This window comes from Diabrotica virgifera, chromosome 6 (assembly GCF_917563875.1).
Source record: "Diabrotica virgifera virgifera chromosome 6, PGI_DIABVI_V3a".
NCBI lineage: Eukaryota > Metazoa > Arthropoda > Insecta > Coleoptera > Chrysomelidae > Diabrotica > Diabrotica virgifera.
Window position 1 is genome coordinate 111,167,009 of NC_065448.1, and position 21,713 is coordinate 111,188,721.

Below are 21,713 nucleotides of genomic sequence, written 5' to 3' on the forward strand. Positions count from 1 at the left end.
TAAATGAAGTAATTATTACTATTCTAAATATCCACTACTGAAAACTACCTACAAAATGGAGGCACTATAGTTAATTAATAAATGAAACAATTTAATTACGGGCTAATATTCATCTGGCGGATGGCTAATACCAAAAATAGATTCTCATCATGGTAAACCCACACATAACTGAATCAAATTTCGGTTGTAATTCAGTTACTGTATATTAACTGAAATAATGCTATAAAAGGGTCTGCACAATCTCCTGGGAGGACGTCATAATATTTTGTAGGGTTGCATTAGTGCTATCATATTTCAATTGATATTCCCCAGATTTTTATTGTTGTCATCATGACGAACTTTATTTATAAAGTATTAATGTAATTTAGTAAAAATATAGCTTTTATTAAAATAAGAAATAAAGTTCCAAACAAATTCCATTAAATGTTAAAATAGCTAATAAGTAGTAGATTCTTCTTTGTTGGTAAGTAATCTGTTTAAATGTACTACAGGAAATTATATTGGGTTTCACATTATATTATATTTATTACTATTACCTATAATTCCCGTCAAAGTTAACTTCAGCCTTCTCATTCAGTGATGCACGATAAAAGCCTTAATTGTCAAACACATATCGCACCTCCGCTCAAATAGTGTCACAACTAAAAAAAAAACTAATTGAAGAGTCTCAGATGCAGAATCCACCAATTTAATAAAAATTAAAATGGTAAATAGTAATTTAAAACTGAGACTTTTCGTGTTGAAAGTTCTTTCTGGTACATCCTTAATCTGCGACTTTTGCAATTAATAAGACCGCAGACGACGAATATAAAAAACGAAAAGGAAACCATCACATTCAGCTTTCATTCGTCTAGGAAAAGAGGACAGAAGAGGAACTTTCAGTACTCAAATCCGAGTAAAGATAGAAAAATAATAAATGATGGTTTCGCTTGTTTTCGATTCAGAGGGTTGCACACCTGCTGGACAGGCTGTTTCTACCATTTCAGGCGTCCTCAGCAGCGTTCGTTAGTGTGCACTCCTCTGAATCGAAAAATAGCTGGACCATCAATTTAAAGGGAATCTGAAAGATAATTCAAATTCCCCATTACGACGCGATACAGCGACATCTTATAACAAATTGGAGAGTCTCAGATGCAGAATCCACCAATTTAATAAAAATTAAAATGGTAAATAGTAATTTAAAACTGAGACTTTTCGTGTTGAAAGTTCTTTCTGGTACATCCTTAATTTGCGACTTTTTTAATTAATAAGACCGCAGACGACGAATATAGAAAACGAAAAGGAAACCATCATATTCCGCTTTCATTCGTCTAGGAAAAAAGGACAGAAGAGGAACTTTCAGTACTCAAATCCGAGTAAAGATAGAAAAATAATAAATGATGGTTTTGCTTGTTTTCGACTCAGAGGGTTACACACCCGCTGGGCAGGCTGTTTCTACCATTTCAGGCGTCCTCAGCAGCGTTCGTTAGCGTGCACTCCTCTGAATCGAAAAATAGCTGGACCATCAACTTAAAGGGAATCTGAAAGATAATTCAAATTCCCCATTAGGACGCGATACAGCGACATCTCATAACAAATTGAAGAGTCTTAGATGTAGAATCCACCATCTGAGACTCTTCAATTTGATATGAGATGTCGCTGTATCGCGTCCTAATGGGGAATTTGAATTATCTCTCAGATTCCCTTTAAATTGATGGTCCAGCTATTTTTCGATTCAGAGGAGTGCACGCTAACGAACGCTGCTGAGGACGCCTGAAATGGTAGAAACAGCCTGTCCAGCGGGTATGCAACCCTCTGAATCGAAAACAAGCAAAACCATCATTTATTTAAAAAAAAACTATTTTATTGCACTAACAGTTTAATAATACTAAAAATTCCTATCTCAAAAAGTGTTACTTCTATTGTTCAAGTATTTATCATTGCATGACACTAGTAGCATTATATGATTGACAACCAAAATCAATGGGGCACCGAAGATAAACAGTGTCACATATCGACTTGTGCAAGGCATTTGTCCATCTAAGTTGTGCATAAAGCGTAGTTTGTCGAGTTAAGACAGTATAAGTATGTGCTTACTTTATTCAAAACAATCTGCGTATGTGCTCAAGAAATGTGACACATTTATCACTTATTTATGTTTATTTTTGCAGTATTTTTTGTGTAATGTGCTTACTTATATGTATTTAAAGTTACATCATTAAAAAGTATAAGTCTGTTAACCAGATAATAATAATTATATTATATTCTGTTTTGCAAGACTTTTGATAAATAATATTTCGTAAATTTTTCGTTATTTTTATCAATATAGTGTCACAACTGAAAAGAAAATATACATTTTTTAAATTTTTAGCAGAAATAATACACTATTTTGTAGAGCATCAAAAACCCGTGTAACTGACTAAAATAGTTATTATACTAAGTTTAATAGTTTTAAATTACACCCGGAAAAGTTCTGGCACACATTTTAAACATCGCATCGTTTTCTCGATACTTTGCTTTTTGACTTATGACGACACTGTTTGAGCGGAGGTGCTATATATTTAACAAAAAGAAACGATTAAGACTTGTAACCGCTACTTTTAATCCTTTAGTGTCACAACTCAAAAAAATTTATATTTTAAATATTTTTAGCAGAATTAATAAGCTATTTTGTAGAGCTTCAAAAACCTTTGTAGCTGACTAAAATAGTTATTATACTAAGTTTAACAGTTTTGAATTAAAGCCGGAAAAATTCTAGCACAAATTTTAAACGCTGTTTTCTCCATATTTTGCTTTTTTTGGCTTATAGTGTAGGAAACAGAGATTGAACCTCGCAAAATGGACACAAGTCCGGTTTTATTTTTTTTTCTGGTATATTAAGGGATGCTCATTATGAGACTAACTTTTTCTTAAAAAATTTCGCCCCAGAATCCCCCTTTTCATCCCTTTAAAGGAGGTAATTTGTGGTTTTTGCGAAACGTAGCCCTTCTTGTACGTTTCTCAAAAAATTTACTTAATAGTAAAATTAAGAGGACATATTTCCTACTATTTATTTCCCGACAGCATATTTCTATCACCCACCGTTTAGCGGGGGTGGCGAACCAATGTTGACAAATTTTTAAAAAAGGTGTTATTAAAAAAAATTATTTTTCCCTAACTATAATGAAAATTAAGAAGAAACCCTTCGGAAATTAATCACAAATAAGTAGCTAATTTTTTGGAATAGGTTTCATTTAAGGGCAATTGCGCAAAATTTAAAATTACAGGGTGTTACATTTTAAAAAAGCCCTTTGTATACCATCTGAACCGCCTATGCTAGAGTAAAAAAAACTTTCAGCGATTATCCATGTACTGGTGTTATTTACAAATTTGTATAATGCATCCCCATATTTTCCCCGGAACCACCCCAAAAAAAAAAGGAGAATTAATAAAGAAAATAATAAAAATTTGATTTTGGGCCACCACTGTGGCTTTGGGGTACAAAGAAAATAAAATATGCATAGGTCATAATGTGTAGCAGACAGTGTGTTCTTTTATTTTTCATAAGTACGTTATCAATAAAGTGAATAGGTGACGAAAAAAAAAAAACAAAAACTGGAGCCCGCCAAAGCATTTCTGAGGTTTACGGTACCACTGTGCTGTAACGGTTGCTTATACGAAAAAAACGCATACGACCGTATATTTGTAGAGAAAATAATGGTCTTTAATTCTGTATAAGTTTTGTTTTAAAAAATGCAGAGGTAATGAGAAAATCGTAAAAACATGCTCTTCAAGGGATAGGAGTAGTTTCTGCAGTTTATTTTCAAGGATAGGGTTTTTTTGGCTACAGGCAGTGGTGTCATGGTACGGGAACGCGTGGGAACGCCGTTCCGGCACTGGTTAAGAAAAGAAAAAAATAAATAGAGAATTTAGGATTTGTAAACAAAAATTAGCAGTGCGTTCCGGCACTGCTAATTTTGCCATGACACCACTGGCTACAGGGGCTGCATCCAGAAACCGCTTTTGGTGTCCATGCCTGGGTAATAAGAACGTGTACAAAATGATATATGAAGCATTTAAATAAAGGGCCTGGAGTGTGAAGAATTCCAAGAAAATCACTTTCTTTATTAATTCTATTTTTTTTGGGGTGGTTCCGGAAAAAAATGGGGGTGCATTATAGAATTTTATAAATAACACCAGTACCTGGATAATCGCTGAAAGTTTTTTTACTCTAGCATAGGCGGTTCAGATGGTATAAAAAGGGTTTTTTTTTTTAAATGTAACACCCTGTAATTAAAGAATGGGTAATTGCCCTAGAGTTTCTTTCTAATTTTCATTACAGTTGGGGAAAAATAATTTTTTTAAACATCTTTTTTAAAAATTTGTCAACTTTGGGGCGCAACCCTCGGTAAACGGTGGGTGATAGACATATGCTGTCGGGAAATAAGTAGTAGGAAATATAGTCCTCTTCATTTTACTATTAAGTAAATTTTTTGTAAAAGGTACAGGAAGGGCTACGTTTCGCAAATACCACAAATTACCCCTTTAAAGGGATGAAAAGGGGGTTCCGGGGCGAAATTTGTTAAGAAAATGTTAGTCTCATAATAAGCACCCCTTGATATACCAGAAAAAAAAAATAAAACCGGACTTGTGTCCATTTTGCGAGGTTCAACCTCTGTTTCCTACACTATTATGACACTGTTTGACAAGAGGTGCGATATATATTTACAAAAAGAAACAATTAAGACGCTACTTTTCGTCGTATAAAAGAAACAATCGCTACTTTTAATCCTTAGTGTCACAACTCAAAAAAATCCTTATCGGCTAATCTAAACTGATATTACCGAACTAAACCTGGTAATACCTATATAAAAAACAATCCTAAAACCCATTTATTTCAGTTCAATAAGGCCTATAGAATAAATATCTACATAATTCTAATGCTTACACTCTCCAAAGGACAATTATTTACTATAATATTTTCGTCTACTTAATGTTCTCTCTTATTAAGTTTAATGTCACTGCTTAAATCACTTACCATCCAAATTATTACACATGTTTCACAAAGATATCATCATAAAACAAACGTTTCGACCATTTGTAAGCAATTCATTCATCTGTAACGGCGACTAATTATTATATGTTCCAAGAAATTTGGAGAACGTAAAGGATTTGTGTAATAATTACAATACACGAGGACACTGCGAGTGTCATTTTAACAGGAGCATCATCACATATGTCACATCAAGGCGGCAATATAAATTTTCTTTTATTCCGTCACATGCGAAGAATTAACACATGTACTAAAGTCAGTAGAGTATAATAGGACTCATTGAGGTGTATTTCTGGTGAGGCGGCGGAATGTTTTCAGATTCATTCTTCATTATACTAGTTGATTTATGGCAGTGTCTCTTTCGGCGCTTTGACGGCTCACGCAAAAAAGATTACCTTATGTTTACAATGTGACTTATTTTATTAAAACGGTAAAATTAAAACTAACAACGTAGCATATACTAATTTCTACTATAAGTATTCGTATTATAAACTGGGAATAAACATCAACACGAAATGTTTCTGCTAAATAAAGTTACAAACCTTCAAAATATGTCCTTCGATACAATTATTAGTATCGTTCACTTAACACATTAACCACCACATTAAAATTTTTATTTTTTGACTTCAGACTCCTTGTTCAGAATCTCAATGTTAATGAAATCATAAATTTACCTCACATAACGCCTGGTCCGAACAGGGTGTGAGTTAAATGCAACTCACTCGGCGTTTAATGTGTTAACAACGCATTGGAACCTTGCAGTATACACCGCTACGAATCCATGAATGTACTTGAATGAAGCGTATTAAGCACTAGATACACCACAAACAAACATATACCACAACATTCAAGAAATATACATAATGAGTAGACAATTTTAACTATTTAGAATGGGAAATAAGCCGCAATATTATTAAAAAATGATTTTTATTAACGTTTCGACGCCCAAATCGGGTGCCGTTGTACAAAATACTATTAACATAAGCAAAAATGTTGTTGCTTAGTAAAAAAATTCTTCTAATAATTTATTTAATTTGACTCATTTATATCGGCAATTCAGATACATATAATACATTTTAAAGTAGAAGACTTTAAAATGATATTGCCAATATTTATGAGTTGCGTTCCTGGGACGACTTTACTGAAAGATAGTTCATTCGATTACATGAAATCAAGCTCAACTCAAGAATATCCGTCACAAAAAAAATCATAGCATGTGATCTGTCTTTAAAAAGACAACCACATGCAACGGTGACATTAACATTCTCGCGTTAGAGATCTCATAGTAAATAATTTACTATGAGATCCCATTCCAAATAGTTAAAATTGTAAAAATGCCACAAGAAAATAGCTTCAGAACAACATTAATGAGTAGACAGACACACTTACACAATGCTCACTATGAGTCACACAATGACTCGTGTAGTAAGATTTGTGCGATTAAGAAGACCCGAAAATGGGCCGAAAACTTAAATAAATATCCTAGAAAACTTTGAAGAAATATTCAAAAAGAATAAAAAGATATTTCCAGTAAATTATACTTCCAAAAAGTAACAACACGTTGGGAAAAACCATACTCAGAACTAGTAACCTGAAGCAAAATCTAAACTTTAGGTTGGAAGACTGCTCATTAAAAACTTGGAAAAGTTTGGACAAAGACTACTATACTATCTAGACGAGAAGCTCACGCAGAGACGCCTATTTCTGTCAAATATTCCCTTCGCGTGCAAAAAAATCGACCCACTTAAAAATTTGGTCATTTTGATGTCTCGAATTTCCTAAACCTGTTGTCCGATTTAAGTGATTTTTTAACATGTTATAGCCCTATTCATTAGCAATATCGCTGTAATAATATTGTTGCTAGACAGGTAAACTGTCATTTTATACCGGGTGTACGAATCAAACTGTGTTTTTTTCTCAAAGTTCGCATCACCCTGCGGACTATTCTAGCATTTATAAAATACTGAAATTAACACCCAACTGTGGCCTCAGGTTCATCCTGTTGTTAGATTCATTCGCTTATGTTGGATAATAAAAAAGTTAGGAACTTTAAAAACTGGCTATGTTCGACATCAGTACGGGGTGTTTCTAAATAAGTGCGACAAACTTTAATTTTACATGAGAAAAGATTGACAGTTTGTTTTATAATCATATGTCCGCAAACACTTCGTTTCCAAGATACGGGATGTTCAATTTGTTTTTCCAAACTGACGATTTATATATTGCTTTAAAACCAGTTGAAATATGCAAATCAAATTTGGTGGGTTTTAAGACCCATTATATTATATAGTTATAGCCCATTTTTTCACACACGCTAAGAATTGTATATTCACCATTGGCGTGCATACAGGTAATATGGTCGGTCATAATACCCGTTTGCGCGCCAATGGCGAATATTAAATTCTTAATTGTATGTCAAAAAATGTGCAATAACTACGTCTTAAAACCCACCAAATTTGACTTGCATATCTCAACTGGTTTGAAAGTAATAAATTAATCGTCAGTTTGTAAAAAAGATTGAACATCCCGTACCTCGGAAACAAAGCGTTTGCGGACATATGATTATAAAACAAACTGTCATTATTTTGTCATGTTAAATTACCCCTTAAGGTTTGTCGCGCTTATTTAGAAACACATTGTACTGATGACGAACATGGCCAGTTGTTAAAGTACCCAACTTTTTTATTATCCAACATAAGCGAATGAATCTAAAAACATAATGTTAAGAAAACCTGAGGCTATAGTTGGGTTTTAATTTCAGTATTTTGTAAATGCTAGAATAATCCACAGGGTGATGCGAACTTTGAGAAACAAACACAGTTTGATTCGTATACGCGATATACAACGACAGTTTACCTGTCTAGCAACAACATTATTACAGCGATATTGCTAATGAGTAGGGCTATAACATGGTAAAAAATCACTAAAATTGGACAACAGGTTTAGGAAATTCGAGACCTCAAAATGACCAAATATTTAAGTGGATCGATTTTTTTGCACGTGAGTGTATATTATGAACTAGAATCCTATAATACAAATAAAATTCAAAGTGCAATGATACAGATAAATAGCTATACTAAAATCACATAAACTATGCAGTAGATATAAACATAAGTTAACAGCGATGTCGTCATCAGCAAAGAACAAGATGACTACTATTTATTTCAGTTTTTTAATATTTTTGGATAACAGTTACTTGTATAATCGCACTAAATTATTCATTAATTTAATTAACAGGATTATTTATTTTTTCACTATGTGAGTGGGAGTGAGTGAGTGGGAGTGAGACAATGGGAATTAGTGGCACAGGACCGAAAAACATGGAAGGTAATAGTAAACGCAGCAAAGACTCACGAAGAGTTGTAACGCCATTGATGATGATGATTTTTTCACTATATGTGTATTCAGTGATGACAATAATTTATATAATACACAATAAAAACTAATCGAGTAAAGAGAAAAAATGGTAAGGAGCCTCCCCAAACACGGCAAAGTTATGGAATCAGATTCGCAATCAGATTATAGTGTAAGGTGTAGTGTGTGGGTGTGTTAATAAATGTCTTATTATGTACTTAGTAAAGACGACTTCATTGTCTTAACAAAGACTCTAAATGTATCCTAACCTCTGCGGTCCGTCCGGTGAATACCTACCGATCAATTAAAATATTTAAGTTGTCTATTATTTACCTAAATCTGTATATATAAATATATATATTCACTTTATGAATATATTTTATGAAAACCCACAAGGGAGCTGCAAGAGTAACTAACTATAAATATCAAAGTTTTTCGTAACCGTAACCTCTCGTGAATTTATATAATATACTAAAAATATTAACGTTACCCATCATACCATAAAACAACTCAAACAATAGTGGACATACGTTTGTTTTCTTTTTTAGTAGCATCGTAACAACTACAGATGATAAATGCGAGGTCCCCATGTGGTCCTTGGCCATATAAAATAAAGTTCATCTTTTTGGGAAACGAGCACTAAAAAACGGGAAAACATTACCAGCAGGTCGCATGATCGCGTTAGCCATTCCTGCTGAGTGGGGCCGGATGAGGAAAACCGGCAACAAGGGTGGGTAAAGTCGGTTTCTGTAACGAGAAATGAAATCATAGGAAGAAAGAGGAAGTCCGAAGGGGAGTTTCTTGAATTAAGTACAGAAAAATATGATACGAAACTTTATTTCGGTACAATATGCAAAACATATTTACTGAAAATTATAAAGTTTAATATTTAAGGAGTGGTGATTCTTTCTATACTTACTCCTTTGGAAATTTATTGATACATCATTTTTATTGCACCATTTGCATTTAATGATAGATTACTTGAAGTCTGCCAGATTGGTCATATTATTTCTAAAATTTCTGGTACAAAACTGAACAAAGAAAGTATCTAGGTTTATCATTTTTCTGCTTGAACAATCCCCTATAAAGTCGGTTGTAATCGTCTGCTATAAAAACTGTCTTGTCAAGCATTTCCAAATCTTGTTATGACGTAGCATCAAGACAAACACTACACTGCTTGACACACAAAAAAATGTGTACCTATCAGAACTCAGAACAGAGAGTTAACAAAAACGCAATTCATGAGATAAATACTAAATCACCTTTTTTAAGGAACCAAATAGGTACCTGTATCTCTATATCTAAAGAGTTTTGGAGTATAATAATTCACTGAATAATACAAAAATATGTAGTTTATTTCTACTCTAAAAACCAAATAATCTGCTAATTTTGTAAAAGTCTTTCGACGAGCTAAATAAACATGTTCTATCAGAAGAACTCAGCACACATCTTATGGAAAATTTAATGTCACTCAAATCCAATAAAATTTACATGAATAGATTCGTCTCGAAATTACAATCATTTCATATCATAGCGCCAACTCTGAATTTTAATTAATAACGGCGTAAATTGATTTTAACAAATCTAAAATCAAATTGACGTACGTGACGGTATGTACGTGAGGTAGAGGGAGAAAATAGATTTTGTGAATCTGCACTTCATAAATCTTTCTGCAGGTATTAAGGCAAAAGCTTAATCTTACCTTATAGTTATTAATGTCGGTACACTTTGGTCAGTCGTACCAAAGTATATAGTCGTCTAATCGGCTTAGCTCACGTTGGGTTAAGCTGTTTTCAATAGAGACTAGACTAATAGCATTTATCAATGACAGTTTTATGCACTTCAAATTGTGATTTCCATAAACTTTAATTATACTTTCCGTCGTTATTTATCAAAATTTAGAGTTAGCGCAATGATATGAAATTATTGTAATTTCAAGACGAACCTATTTCTAAATTTTATTGAATAAGAGTCAAATTGCGTTTTCCATAAGATGTGAGCGGTGTCCTTTATAAGTAGAACTTTGTAGCAAAAAAATTAACAAAAAAAAAGACAAAAATTATGGGTTGTATGTTAACGTAGTTATTTATGAAGTCATTGTATTTTTGGTTCATCACTGTTAATAAAAATCAATAGGAAGTTGTTATTATAAATATACATATTTGACTTACAAATATTTCATATCTAAATGGTCCCAAAATCATTTATTCATAATATATACTTGGTATAAATAATCAAATACATTACTGTCTGATAATAAAACGAAAAATATCAGTCAAATCTTCCAAGCTTTATTTTTGTTTTACTATAATTTCCCAAACAACTCACGGCAATATACATTATCCAGATTAACTTATTTTGTTGTTTGAGGGAGCTACAAACATTTACCAGTGGTTGAAAGACATTTTAATAAATTAAAATCCATAATTTCATTATATTAATTCTTTGAAAATTGTATAGCAAAACAGAGTGTAGTGACACGTGTCGTCAAAAAATTACATGACAACTGCATTAAGCCACCGCGTCCTATAACGCTCACAATGGCTGAACTATTTCACTCCGGTTGCCACTATTTCTTTGTAACGATGCAGGGTTTTCTAACAGCGTTAATAGAAATAACTTTGAGAAAAATATAATAATACAATAAAGAAAATCTAAGATATTAGTTTTAAATTTACTGCCATTAGCGTATAAAAGCAGTTTCAAACAAATATAATTTTTAATAAAATATAATTTTTGTTCAAAATTATTTTGCAACATAAATCTTTCCTAGATTAAATTAAAATGATAATTGATATAAATAAGGCAGTTGAGGTATGGACCAAGAAAAAATAATAACAAGGAACCTCTCTCATCTGGAAACTACGGGACTGGATCCCGTTTTCAACCATACTTTTGAAGATTATATATGTACAATAAATAAGAGGAAAAATGTATTAGATAATATGAAAACACAAAAGCACATAACTAATACCATAACCATAAGTATAACCATAAGTATAAACTTAAAGAGAGTGTATTATCGAATTGATAAAAAAGACTGAAAATCAAAAAAAATATATGAAACAATGTGTACAACCAAAAACAAAAAAAGGAAACATGGTGATCAGTGGAACCTCAACGATAATAATTTGAGTATTAATTTGAGAGGCAGCAATGAGAGACTTCGAGAAATTCCAGATACCTATGCAAACATGCCAAGGACAAGGAACACAGAGTACAATGGTAAGCATCAATAATCATAAAAAAACCCACACCAATAAAAGAGAATTCAAAGAAGCAACCCTGATCCTACTTAACGAAGAAAAATGTGTAGCAAATTTATCTGCAGATTGTATCAGACTTCGGCTGCCAATACTAAAATAAGAGGTCAACAACAAAAATATACCAACAATAGCGAAGTAAAGGAAGTCGGACTCCGTCTACAATCTCATACATAATACATAATATGTAACACGAACACATAATGCAATACATATGCAACACAAAACACACTCTACCTACAAAACTCAAAAAACTTAAATGAACTAAAAGCAAGGAAAAAATCGTCTTTTACTTATCAAAAAACTTAGTTTATGCAACCACGCATTACTGTGGTTGTGGGCAGGTCATGTCCAGAGAATATATAGAGCAAGAATGCCAAAGAAGGTACTGCTTAGAATAGAAACAGACTGTTTGACTTGTACACACTTCTATATAAATCAAAACGGGAACTGGTGTATGTTTTCAAAGACTGATAGTGTGTAAATAAATTTATTAAAATCAGCTAAGTACTTTCAGCATTTTTAATGCCATCATCAGAGCTATCCTATAAAAAGACTAAGTTGAAGAATCTTATTTATAAACAATTATAAAGTGAAACTTACGTCTTATAATTGTAACTACCTCAAATGAAGAGAAAACTTTGAACAAACACATTCTAATATTAGAATGACTGCTTAGAAGACCAGTTGGGACAAGTCGACGAGGTAGACCAAGAAAAAGCTGACAAGAAAAGTTTCAGAGAGATATAGGATCGATGGAAATTACAGACTGGAAAGAGAAGGCAAAAAATATGATACAGTCAAAAACCACAGTGCAGCAATTTTTACATGGACATTAAATGAAATTATATAAAAGACATTAGTATATATATCTACTATCATGTGTAATACGTAAAATTGTAAAGTTGTAATTGAAAAATTGTAAAGCCCTGGGCCTACAACGCCTGTGTAGAGCATATTAAATAAAAATAAAAACATATTACTGTTTTCACAAACAAATTAATACAGAATAACAAAAAAAAGTCAGAATTTGATACCCCTCGGGTAATAATGTTACCTTCAAGCAATCTTTTTTTCAACCACACTCCTTCTACGACCTGTGACATCTAGGCTAATATGTCAATTTAAGACAGATATATGTCAATTTTTGAGGAGACATACCTAACCTAATAAATATAGATACAATTTTTCCAGAATTTTTAGAATCTAGATACAATCTTCCCTAATTAAAAATGTGAATTTTATACACCAATAGGTACTTGTGGCTCAATCCCATATAAATACAGGGTCTATTTTACTTCAATCAGGCCCGAGGCAACGTTAAATTTTCAGGCCCCTAAATATAATTTAATAATGATACTAGATGTGCTGTAAATTTCTTTGAAATGTCTCACTTCTTCCACTAAATCATCAACATCGATATCGTTCTCATATTCGTAATAGTTTTCAAGTCTACTGTTTCACAATTTAATTGTCTGCGTACATATGTTAAAAATATCGTTTACAGAATTATAAGCATATTTACCTATAGATAGTTGCTCAATTAAAGTATCACAAATAGGTAAAAAACAAAATGTTTAAAGTTTTCCGGTTCTTTAAAAAAATTGATGGGAAAGGTTTATGAATACTACCTCTAATTGTTATCATTTATCATTTCTTGTACGTAAAATGAAAGAATTTTAAAAATTTATGTTGTTGTTGCAATGAAAAATTTTTTGGTGAGCTTTTCGGGCCCCATCAAAATGAGGGCCCGGGGCAAAATAGGCCCTGTATAAATATAATAGTTAAATTAGACATGCGACAAGAAAACAGTTTCAGAACCTTGACAGTAATTTGTTTGGTATGCATGGAAAAATCAGGCAGACTTGTGTTGTATTGTACAGGGTGTAACGAAAATACAGGTCATAAATTAAATCACATATTCTGAGACCAAGAATAGTTCGAATGAACCTAATTTACCTTAGTACAAATATGCACACAAAAAAACCCTTTGAAGTTACAAAATGAAAATCGATTTTTTCGAATATATCGAAAACTATTAGAGATTTTTTATTGAAAATGGACATGTGGCATTCTTATGGCAGGAACATTATAAAAAAGAATTATAGTGAAATTTGTGCACCCCGTAAAAATTTTATTGGGGTTTTGTTCCCTTAAAACCCCCCCAAACTTTTGTGTACGTTCCAATTAAATTATTATTGTGGTACCATTAGCTAAATTCAATATTTCTATAACTTTTTTGCCTCTTAGTATTTTTTCGATAAGGCAGTTTTTATCGAGTTGCGGCTTCTGTTTTAATATGTTTACATAAACATTTTATGGGACTTTTGTTCCTTTAAACCCCCCAAATGTTTGTGTATGTTCTAATTAAATGTTTTACTGCGGTACCATTAGATAAACACAGTGTTTTTAAAACTTTTTTGCCTCTTTGTATTTTTTCGAGAAGGCACTTTTTATCGAGATATGACTTATTTTTTAATATGGTTCAAAATATACCTAAAAATGTAAATCATAAATAAATTTTCATATGATTACAAAGTCTCCATAATCGTACTTAACCATATACAAATATGTGGTGGATTTGACAAATATTCAAAATATCTCGATAAAAACTGACTTTTCGAAAAAGTACTAAGAGGCAAAAAAGTTTTTGAAATATTGTTTTTAACTAATGGTACTACAATAATAATTAAATTGGAACGTACACAAAAGTTTGGGGGGGTTTAAAAGAACAAAATCCCCATAAAATTTTTGTGGGGTGTCCAAATTTCACTATAATTTTTTCTTAAAATACTACTACCATAATAATACCACATGTATATTTTCAATAAAAGATCTTTAATAGTTTTCGATATATTGGAAAAAATCGATTTTCATTTTGTAACTTCAAAGGGCTGTAACTTTTTTTATGTGCACATTTGTACTAAGGTAAGTTAGGTTCAATCGAACTATTTTTGGTCCCAGAATATGTGATTAAATTTATGACCTGTATTTTTGTTACACCCTGTATATCAGATAAAAATAAGATAATAAAAATGAATTGTTTGGAAATATAGTGTGAACTTTACAATATCTATATTGGCACAAAGAATAATAGTAGAAGTCACTTGTGAAAAATTACCAAAATGGCCAATTGAATTGAAAATTAAAACTAGTAACGTTTTAAAGCCAACTTACCTCGAAAGAATTTTGGATACGCATCCATGGGACACCCTTAACTGTCTGGAAATATCACAGGGCCGTACTCCGTTGTGAGCTAATTCGACTATCCTTTGCCTCACTACGTCCGGCAAAGGCCTACCGTTCACGAAGACTCCACCCAGTTGGTTAACGCCTCCATGGCCTGAAATCAGATATAAACAATTGAAATATTTCAATAAATCAAAATTACATAACAGCGTGCAATATCGCCGGCTCTGAGGCCGACGTAAATATGACAGAGGCAGCGCTAAGGGGATTTTAGAGAAACAGGAAATGTGCCTAACACCTTTATAAGTACCTATTTATGTTTTACTTAAGGGAGGATTAAAAATTATTTTGTTTGCCCATGTCACAATCCAAATATATTCAAAATATGACAAGTTTCATTCTACAGGTCTAAATACAAAGTTAGTAAGATTTTTCATAGGACACGTAACGCAAACTCCCTTTCTCTTTGTACTGGTAAATATTATATTTGGACACACTTGCTCTCGAGTGCATTTATATAAATGTTTATTTCAATTTTTCGACTTGTCCATTTTTTTTTGTTATTTAAATTTTAATACAGTCAATATAATAAAACTTAGGTATGTGGTTTCGAATAGAAAATGCTAATTGAGCATTGAGCATATCGTACACTAAGAAAAAAAATGGAAATATGTTTGTATGTAAGTTATAGTATTTCCACTCTAACTTTTCTCATGCACGAAATTATTGACGAACTACTTTTTATACTAGATCTCTTTTTAACTCACAGAAATTAGTATCGCAAAATTAAGCCGCTTTTCCACAAAACTCACAATAAGTTAAACAAGGATAAACAATATCTAATGTCTTTGATAGTATGAATTTTGACGTTTCTAATTTTCAATGACAGTGAGAGTTTATTGATTTATTTCCATTTATTGTTTATTTGGTTTTATAAATTAATAAAGTTTTATTTATTTATCAATAAACTTTATTTGGTTTTATATTTATAAATAATAAGTATAAGATTTTAATTCAATGAAGGAAAAATTACAATACTGACTTTTGGATCCCCAGACAAAGACGAGTATTAGTAATATCGTAGTGACGATAACTTTATTTTTGAAACATTGGCATTTGTATCACCGTTTCTCCAAAGGTTTGATATATTAAAATTATTTATTAATAATTGTTTTTTTATGTAATTCACTCGATTATTTCATTCATATGAGATTCTGATCAATAGAAAGCTACAGAAATAAAAATTAAAGTGATGACTTTCAACCGTCAAATATCTATAACAACTGTCTGTTTAATTGTACTAATTTGTACTTACATAAATAAATTACAATAAAATTTTGGTTTTGAACAGTTTTATTGATGAAATAATCGCAGAAAATTGCACTCGATCTCTAAAATGATTATCGAATTTTGGCCCTCGTGACACTTTGACATAATTTCACTCCCCTTCGGGTCGTGAAATTAAAACTGTCAAAGTGTCACTCGGGAAAAATTCGATAATTTTAGAGCTCTTGTGCAATTACTACTGATTATTTCATTCATAGGAGATTCTGACCAATAGAAAGCTACAGAAATAAAAACTAAACTGATAATTTTTGATAATATCCCGTCGTCAAGTATATTACGTCAGATGCCCTTCGTTGCTACGAAAAAATACATTCAGTGACATTAATGACAATTAATGTTTTAAAAGTTATAAAAGTGATGACTTTCAACCGTCAAATATTTATAACAACTGTGTGTTTAATTGTAATAATTTGTACTTACGTAAATAAATTACAATAAAATGTTGGTTTTGAACAGTTTTATTCATGAAATAATCGCAGCAAATTGCACTCCATCTCTAAAATTATTAATTCGATAATTTTAGAGCTCTTGTGCAATTACTACTGTACTGATAATTTTGTATTTCTCAACCTTAAATAATATTAAATCTTCTTAACTATAGTGACTTTGTTGTTGTGATATTTTTTTAAATTTATTTATTACCGTTCTATATTTATCTTTATACTCGTAATCGTAATAGTCTGTATGGTGTTTAATCTGTTTAATGTTGAGTCCATCAATCTCCTCAATAGTGAAAAAATATTAAACACTTCAATAAATTAACTTTATAAAATACGTTCTCGAGATAATACCCATTTCCTAATTATTCCCGCTGGCACTCAGTACGGGATTTATTACAAATGAAATAATTATTTTGGGCAATGAAATTATTGTGATAAGTAATAGTTTTACGTACCTAGGATCGGCATTAGAAAGTAATGAGGAAATAAATAGAGATACATAAAATAAAACTGAACCTTATGGTTATAAAGAAGTGGAACAACTAATACATGTGGCCCAAATGAAAATGCTTAGATGGATGGGTAGTGTGACAAAAAAGATTAAATTAAAAATAAGTATATAACGAGAAATGTATGGTTGGCACCAATTGATGACAAAAAGAGAGAGTATAGTTTAACATATTTGCGATCGATAGTAACGAATGTATGTGGCCGTCATGAGAATGCTTAGGTAGATGTGTAGTGTGACAAAAAGGACGAAATTAAAAATAAGTATATTAGGGGAAGTCAATGGGTGGCACAAATTGATGCCAAAATGAGGGAGTATAGTTGAAAATAGTTCGGGTATGTTTAACGTCGAAATTTTAATCATCCCATAGAAAGAATCGCTAATTGGCAATTAGTTCCTGAAAAGAATACGAGGCAAGACCAAAAAAAAATCTAGTGGGAGACGCCTAAGCAGGATATGTCGATAAATGAACTTTATATTGCTATGGGACAAGATAAAAACTTAAGAGAGGTTAAATTCGAGACAAGCCAACCTCGCATATGGATAAGAATGATGATAACTTAATATTGTATTCAATGCTTACGTCTTGCAAAAATTTTGTAAAAATATTTTAGTAAATTAACTGGTATTGTCAACTGTGAATATTGGGTAGTAATAGATAAATAGATATATTGAAAATAATTGCGTCACGTATATTATAACTTTAACTAGGTATTGCTACAATAGCTATTTGTATAACAAGGGAGGAAAGTGTAACTTTTCCTCCCGAGAATGAAGTTTACTGCCCGACGCGTAGCGGAGGGCAGTAATCATTCAAGGGAGGAAAAGGCACTTTACTCCCATGTTATACATATGGGTTTTCCACCTTCCTCAAATAACAAGTAATTTTTTCATTTTTACTTAATTTATTTATGTAACTAACCAACAAAATTTATTAGAACTAAAACAACAAGTAGGTACAATATAACTGTCAACTGTCAAATATAAGTCAAATTATTAATGTAAACATTGTTAAATCAAAATAACAATTTACTGTTTTTTACCATTCTGCAAAATACAGGATGTTTTATAAATAAACGTTAAAATGTATAGATACTTCGTAATAGAAAATAGATATTATACAGGGCGTCAATAAGTTATATTTCATGAATGAAATACCATGACGTCACTTTTACTTTTCCTCCCTAGGGAGGAAAAATATTTTCCTCCCTAGGGAGGAAAAGTACAACTTTGCTCCCTACAATCAGGTCCGGAAAAGTATACTTTCGGTAGAGGTAGGTGGAAAAATTATTTTCCTTGCCATTGTTTGGACCGCCTCTGTAAACCGATGTGTATATGGAAGTGAAAATCATAACCTTTGATATACTACTTTGAGTTATGTATAGGGTTTGGCGAATGTACGACCATAGCTAAAGGATATTGTTAGTTTTTTCATTGTTTTCTTTATTGGTTTGAAGTGCTGTCAAAGTTGTAATAATGTGTTTGGTTTGAGGTGATCACAAACATTTCAACGTGAGATTTTCGAAGTGATTTATCTTATTAATTAGTTAGGTACAACAGCAATTTCTAAAGCTAATTATTTAATACGAATTAGTTATTTTATTTTTTATAAGGTAAATACAAGTAAATAAAAGTTTACTGGGAATTAATTCTAATTTTAGGTAAAACTAGGTTTATTTTGACATTTCGATTTCTACTTAGGAAATCGTTGTAAAATACCTACACATTTATATCGCCCCAAACAAACTTTTCCTGAAGTTTATACCTGTGCTTTTAGTAGAGACCAGATATGTGTTAAACTTGCTCCAGCAATTTTTAAATTGATTTTGAGATGGTAATTTAAAAAAATGAACTGCCCTATTTTCTTCTTGGCAGCAAGCCACCGGGAAAAATTGAAAGAGTTGCTTTGTGCTCATATTTTTGCAGAAAAATAAAATTTAGGATTTGGTTTCATTTAAAAAAAAAATTGTTCCATGATACTTTCTTTCTCTAATTTACTTAAATGCGCAGTAAGAATTTTTTTTATTATTTAGGTAAAAATTAAAAACTGTTTTATTTTATTCACACTCTCAGCTTCCGTTGCACAAAAACCCAATAAAAAATAAACACAGATTTAGTATTTGGTAGGTAGTTTGTGTGAAAAATATACCACCTGCCTCCAGATCTATTGTGAGATAATCGAATTTTCAAATAATATAGTGTGAGCTGTATTGTGCATGGGCAGAAGTCAATTATTCATCCATTGTCCCATAAATACTTTTGAATAGCAGCATTCAAAGCATCAGCTTGTTGACCTATAGACTAGTTGAGCATAACTCTCAAAGGTTGCCAAATATAATTGTTTCGTTCGGGTTAGAGTTTTAAAGGACGTTGTAAGATTTATGGGTGGGAGGAAGGAGGAATGGGAATGTTGGCAGGTAATCAATACTCATCTTGGAGATAAAAATAAAGTTTACTACCAGTTATCTTGTTTATGTGTTTGGTAAAAATACCCGTTAAAACAGTATCAAATGATTTAAAGTTTTATTAAATTACATTATATTATAAAATAAAATATTAAATTTATTACAAAAACAAAAATAAAATAATTATGTACTTAAATGTATAATAAAATAACATAATTTTGTTGTCATTACTATCTTAAACTTACACATAAATTGGTTCTGAGTTTGTAACACAAATATTCAAAAAATTAAAAATCCAAAAATCCAAAAATTGTTATTTCCCAAAAAATTACAGATATTGAAGAAATAAAAATGCGAATTAATAAAGAGTGTGCAAAAATATCGTCACTTCTTCTTCTTTCAGTACCTTGTCTGATAATTGAACGTTGCCAATAATAACTTTGTTTACAGAAGCTTTAAACCGATTAGCGGTGAACACTTGATACAACTCTTGGAGTTTTCGTAGCCACGATATTTTTCTTCTGGCTGGTCTACTTCTTCCGGCGAGCTTGTCCTATATTATGAGGTGTAGAAGGTTATACCTCTTTGGACGTCTCATTACATGGCCGAAATATTGTAACTTTAGAATAATTATTATTGATTTTGTTATTTCTGTGTGCGTTTTTTCATTCGATGTAAAACTATTTTATTTCTTATTCGACCAACCCAACATTTCCATAATATTCGTCGATAGATCCACATCTCAAAGGCCTCCAACTTGTTAATTAAGGTTTCTATAAGGGTCCAGCTCTCCATGCCATACAGCAATGTGGAGAATATGTAGCAGCCAGTAACGCCAAGTGTTCGTAATCTTAAACGAGTATTTTACAATCGATTTGGAATATTAGAATATTTTAGACTAAATAAAGATCTGGCAATGGTCGCACTATTTCTTGACTAAAAGTTATTCCTCATTTTTCCTGAATTGAGTACATTTCATTGTCTTTATTGAATTTTAAACAATAAACAATAAAATAAAAATATTAATAATTCAAGGCGTCCCATTCAACTTGTTAATATCTAACTTTATAACATTATAATATCTAATGTTAATAACATTGTGACCTAACGCAACCGGTTATGTACATACATTCTGCACCACGTCTGACCACCTTAACAACAGTAAGTACCAACTCCAGCAAATGGATTATATTTTTATAAAATTTTGGAATGTGTTTAATTCGTAGAACAGCTGACGTTTGTTTTCACTAGAGATCTACAAAATAGTATCTTAAGACGTTTGATGTAAAATAATTAGGGAAGCAGGAAATCAACAGTTTCCCATTAAGTTCCTACGAGTGACGATTCACCATATAGGAAAACCAAATACAGACTTTGTTTTATTATAGAAAACTAAAGTTTGATCCAATCGGGGATTTAGGATGCTTCCAGAAAGCAGTTTCTTAACGAAAAGTCTTAGATTTGAAATATTGTTTATTATTTATATTTCAGTTATTTTAATTGTTCAATTATAGTAAACTTTGATCTGAGACTTTTCGTCTTCCTCGTTTTACGAGAGATGTCGCTGATTGGCGTCTCAAAAGTGGAATTATTGCGTTCGTGGTAATTTCCCTTAAATAAGGCAGTTCGTTAGTACTTGGTTCAGAGTTGTGACTACATAGCTCCATTGATAAAGACTGAAGAGGCAGAAATAGCTCTCTGGAGATAGTGGTCCAACTCTGAATCAAATAAAAGCAAAAACTACCTTTTCTCTGTTCATCTTTACTCAGATTTTGAGTACACGAAACTATCTTTCGGTCCGTTTCCTAGACGAAAAGAAAGTAGATACGTGACCGTGTCCTTTACCTGCTGTCTTCTATATTCGTCGTCTCTGTGCTTAACGAAAAGTCTTAGATTTAAAATATTGTTTATTATTTTTATTTCAAAAAATACAGGATCCTTTGTAAAAGGTATATTAAAAAGGCCCTAATAAGGGTTACATCACAAAACAAAACGTTTTCGGATTAACAAGTAATCCATCATCAGTGTTAAGCCAATAGCATGCATGCATGAGTTGACACTCAATTTTCAATATGTGAGGTTCATCCCTCTCACATCACATCCACATGGGTTAGAGTCCTGTGTTGCCCTGGGTAATATCCAGGAATATTTGCAACATCCAACCATTTCAAACATAATATGTAGTATGATATAAGA

General features: G+C 31.8%; 1 protein-coding gene across 3 annotated transcripts in view; it reads right to left on the minus strand.

Moving 5' to 3' along the window:
- Window positions 1-21,713, minus strand: part of LOC114331378 (paired box protein Pax-5) — a 513,967-nt gene that overhangs the window by 150,131 nt on the left and 342,123 nt on the right. For all 3 annotated transcript variants that reach the window (XM_050652775.1, XM_028280947.2, XM_050652776.1), the window contains exon 4: window positions 14,806-14,971. In XM_050652775.1, the coding sequence (XP_050508732.1) occupies window positions 14,806-14,971 (166 nt within the window). The remainder of the gene's footprint in view (window positions 1-14,805; window positions 14,972-21,713) is intronic.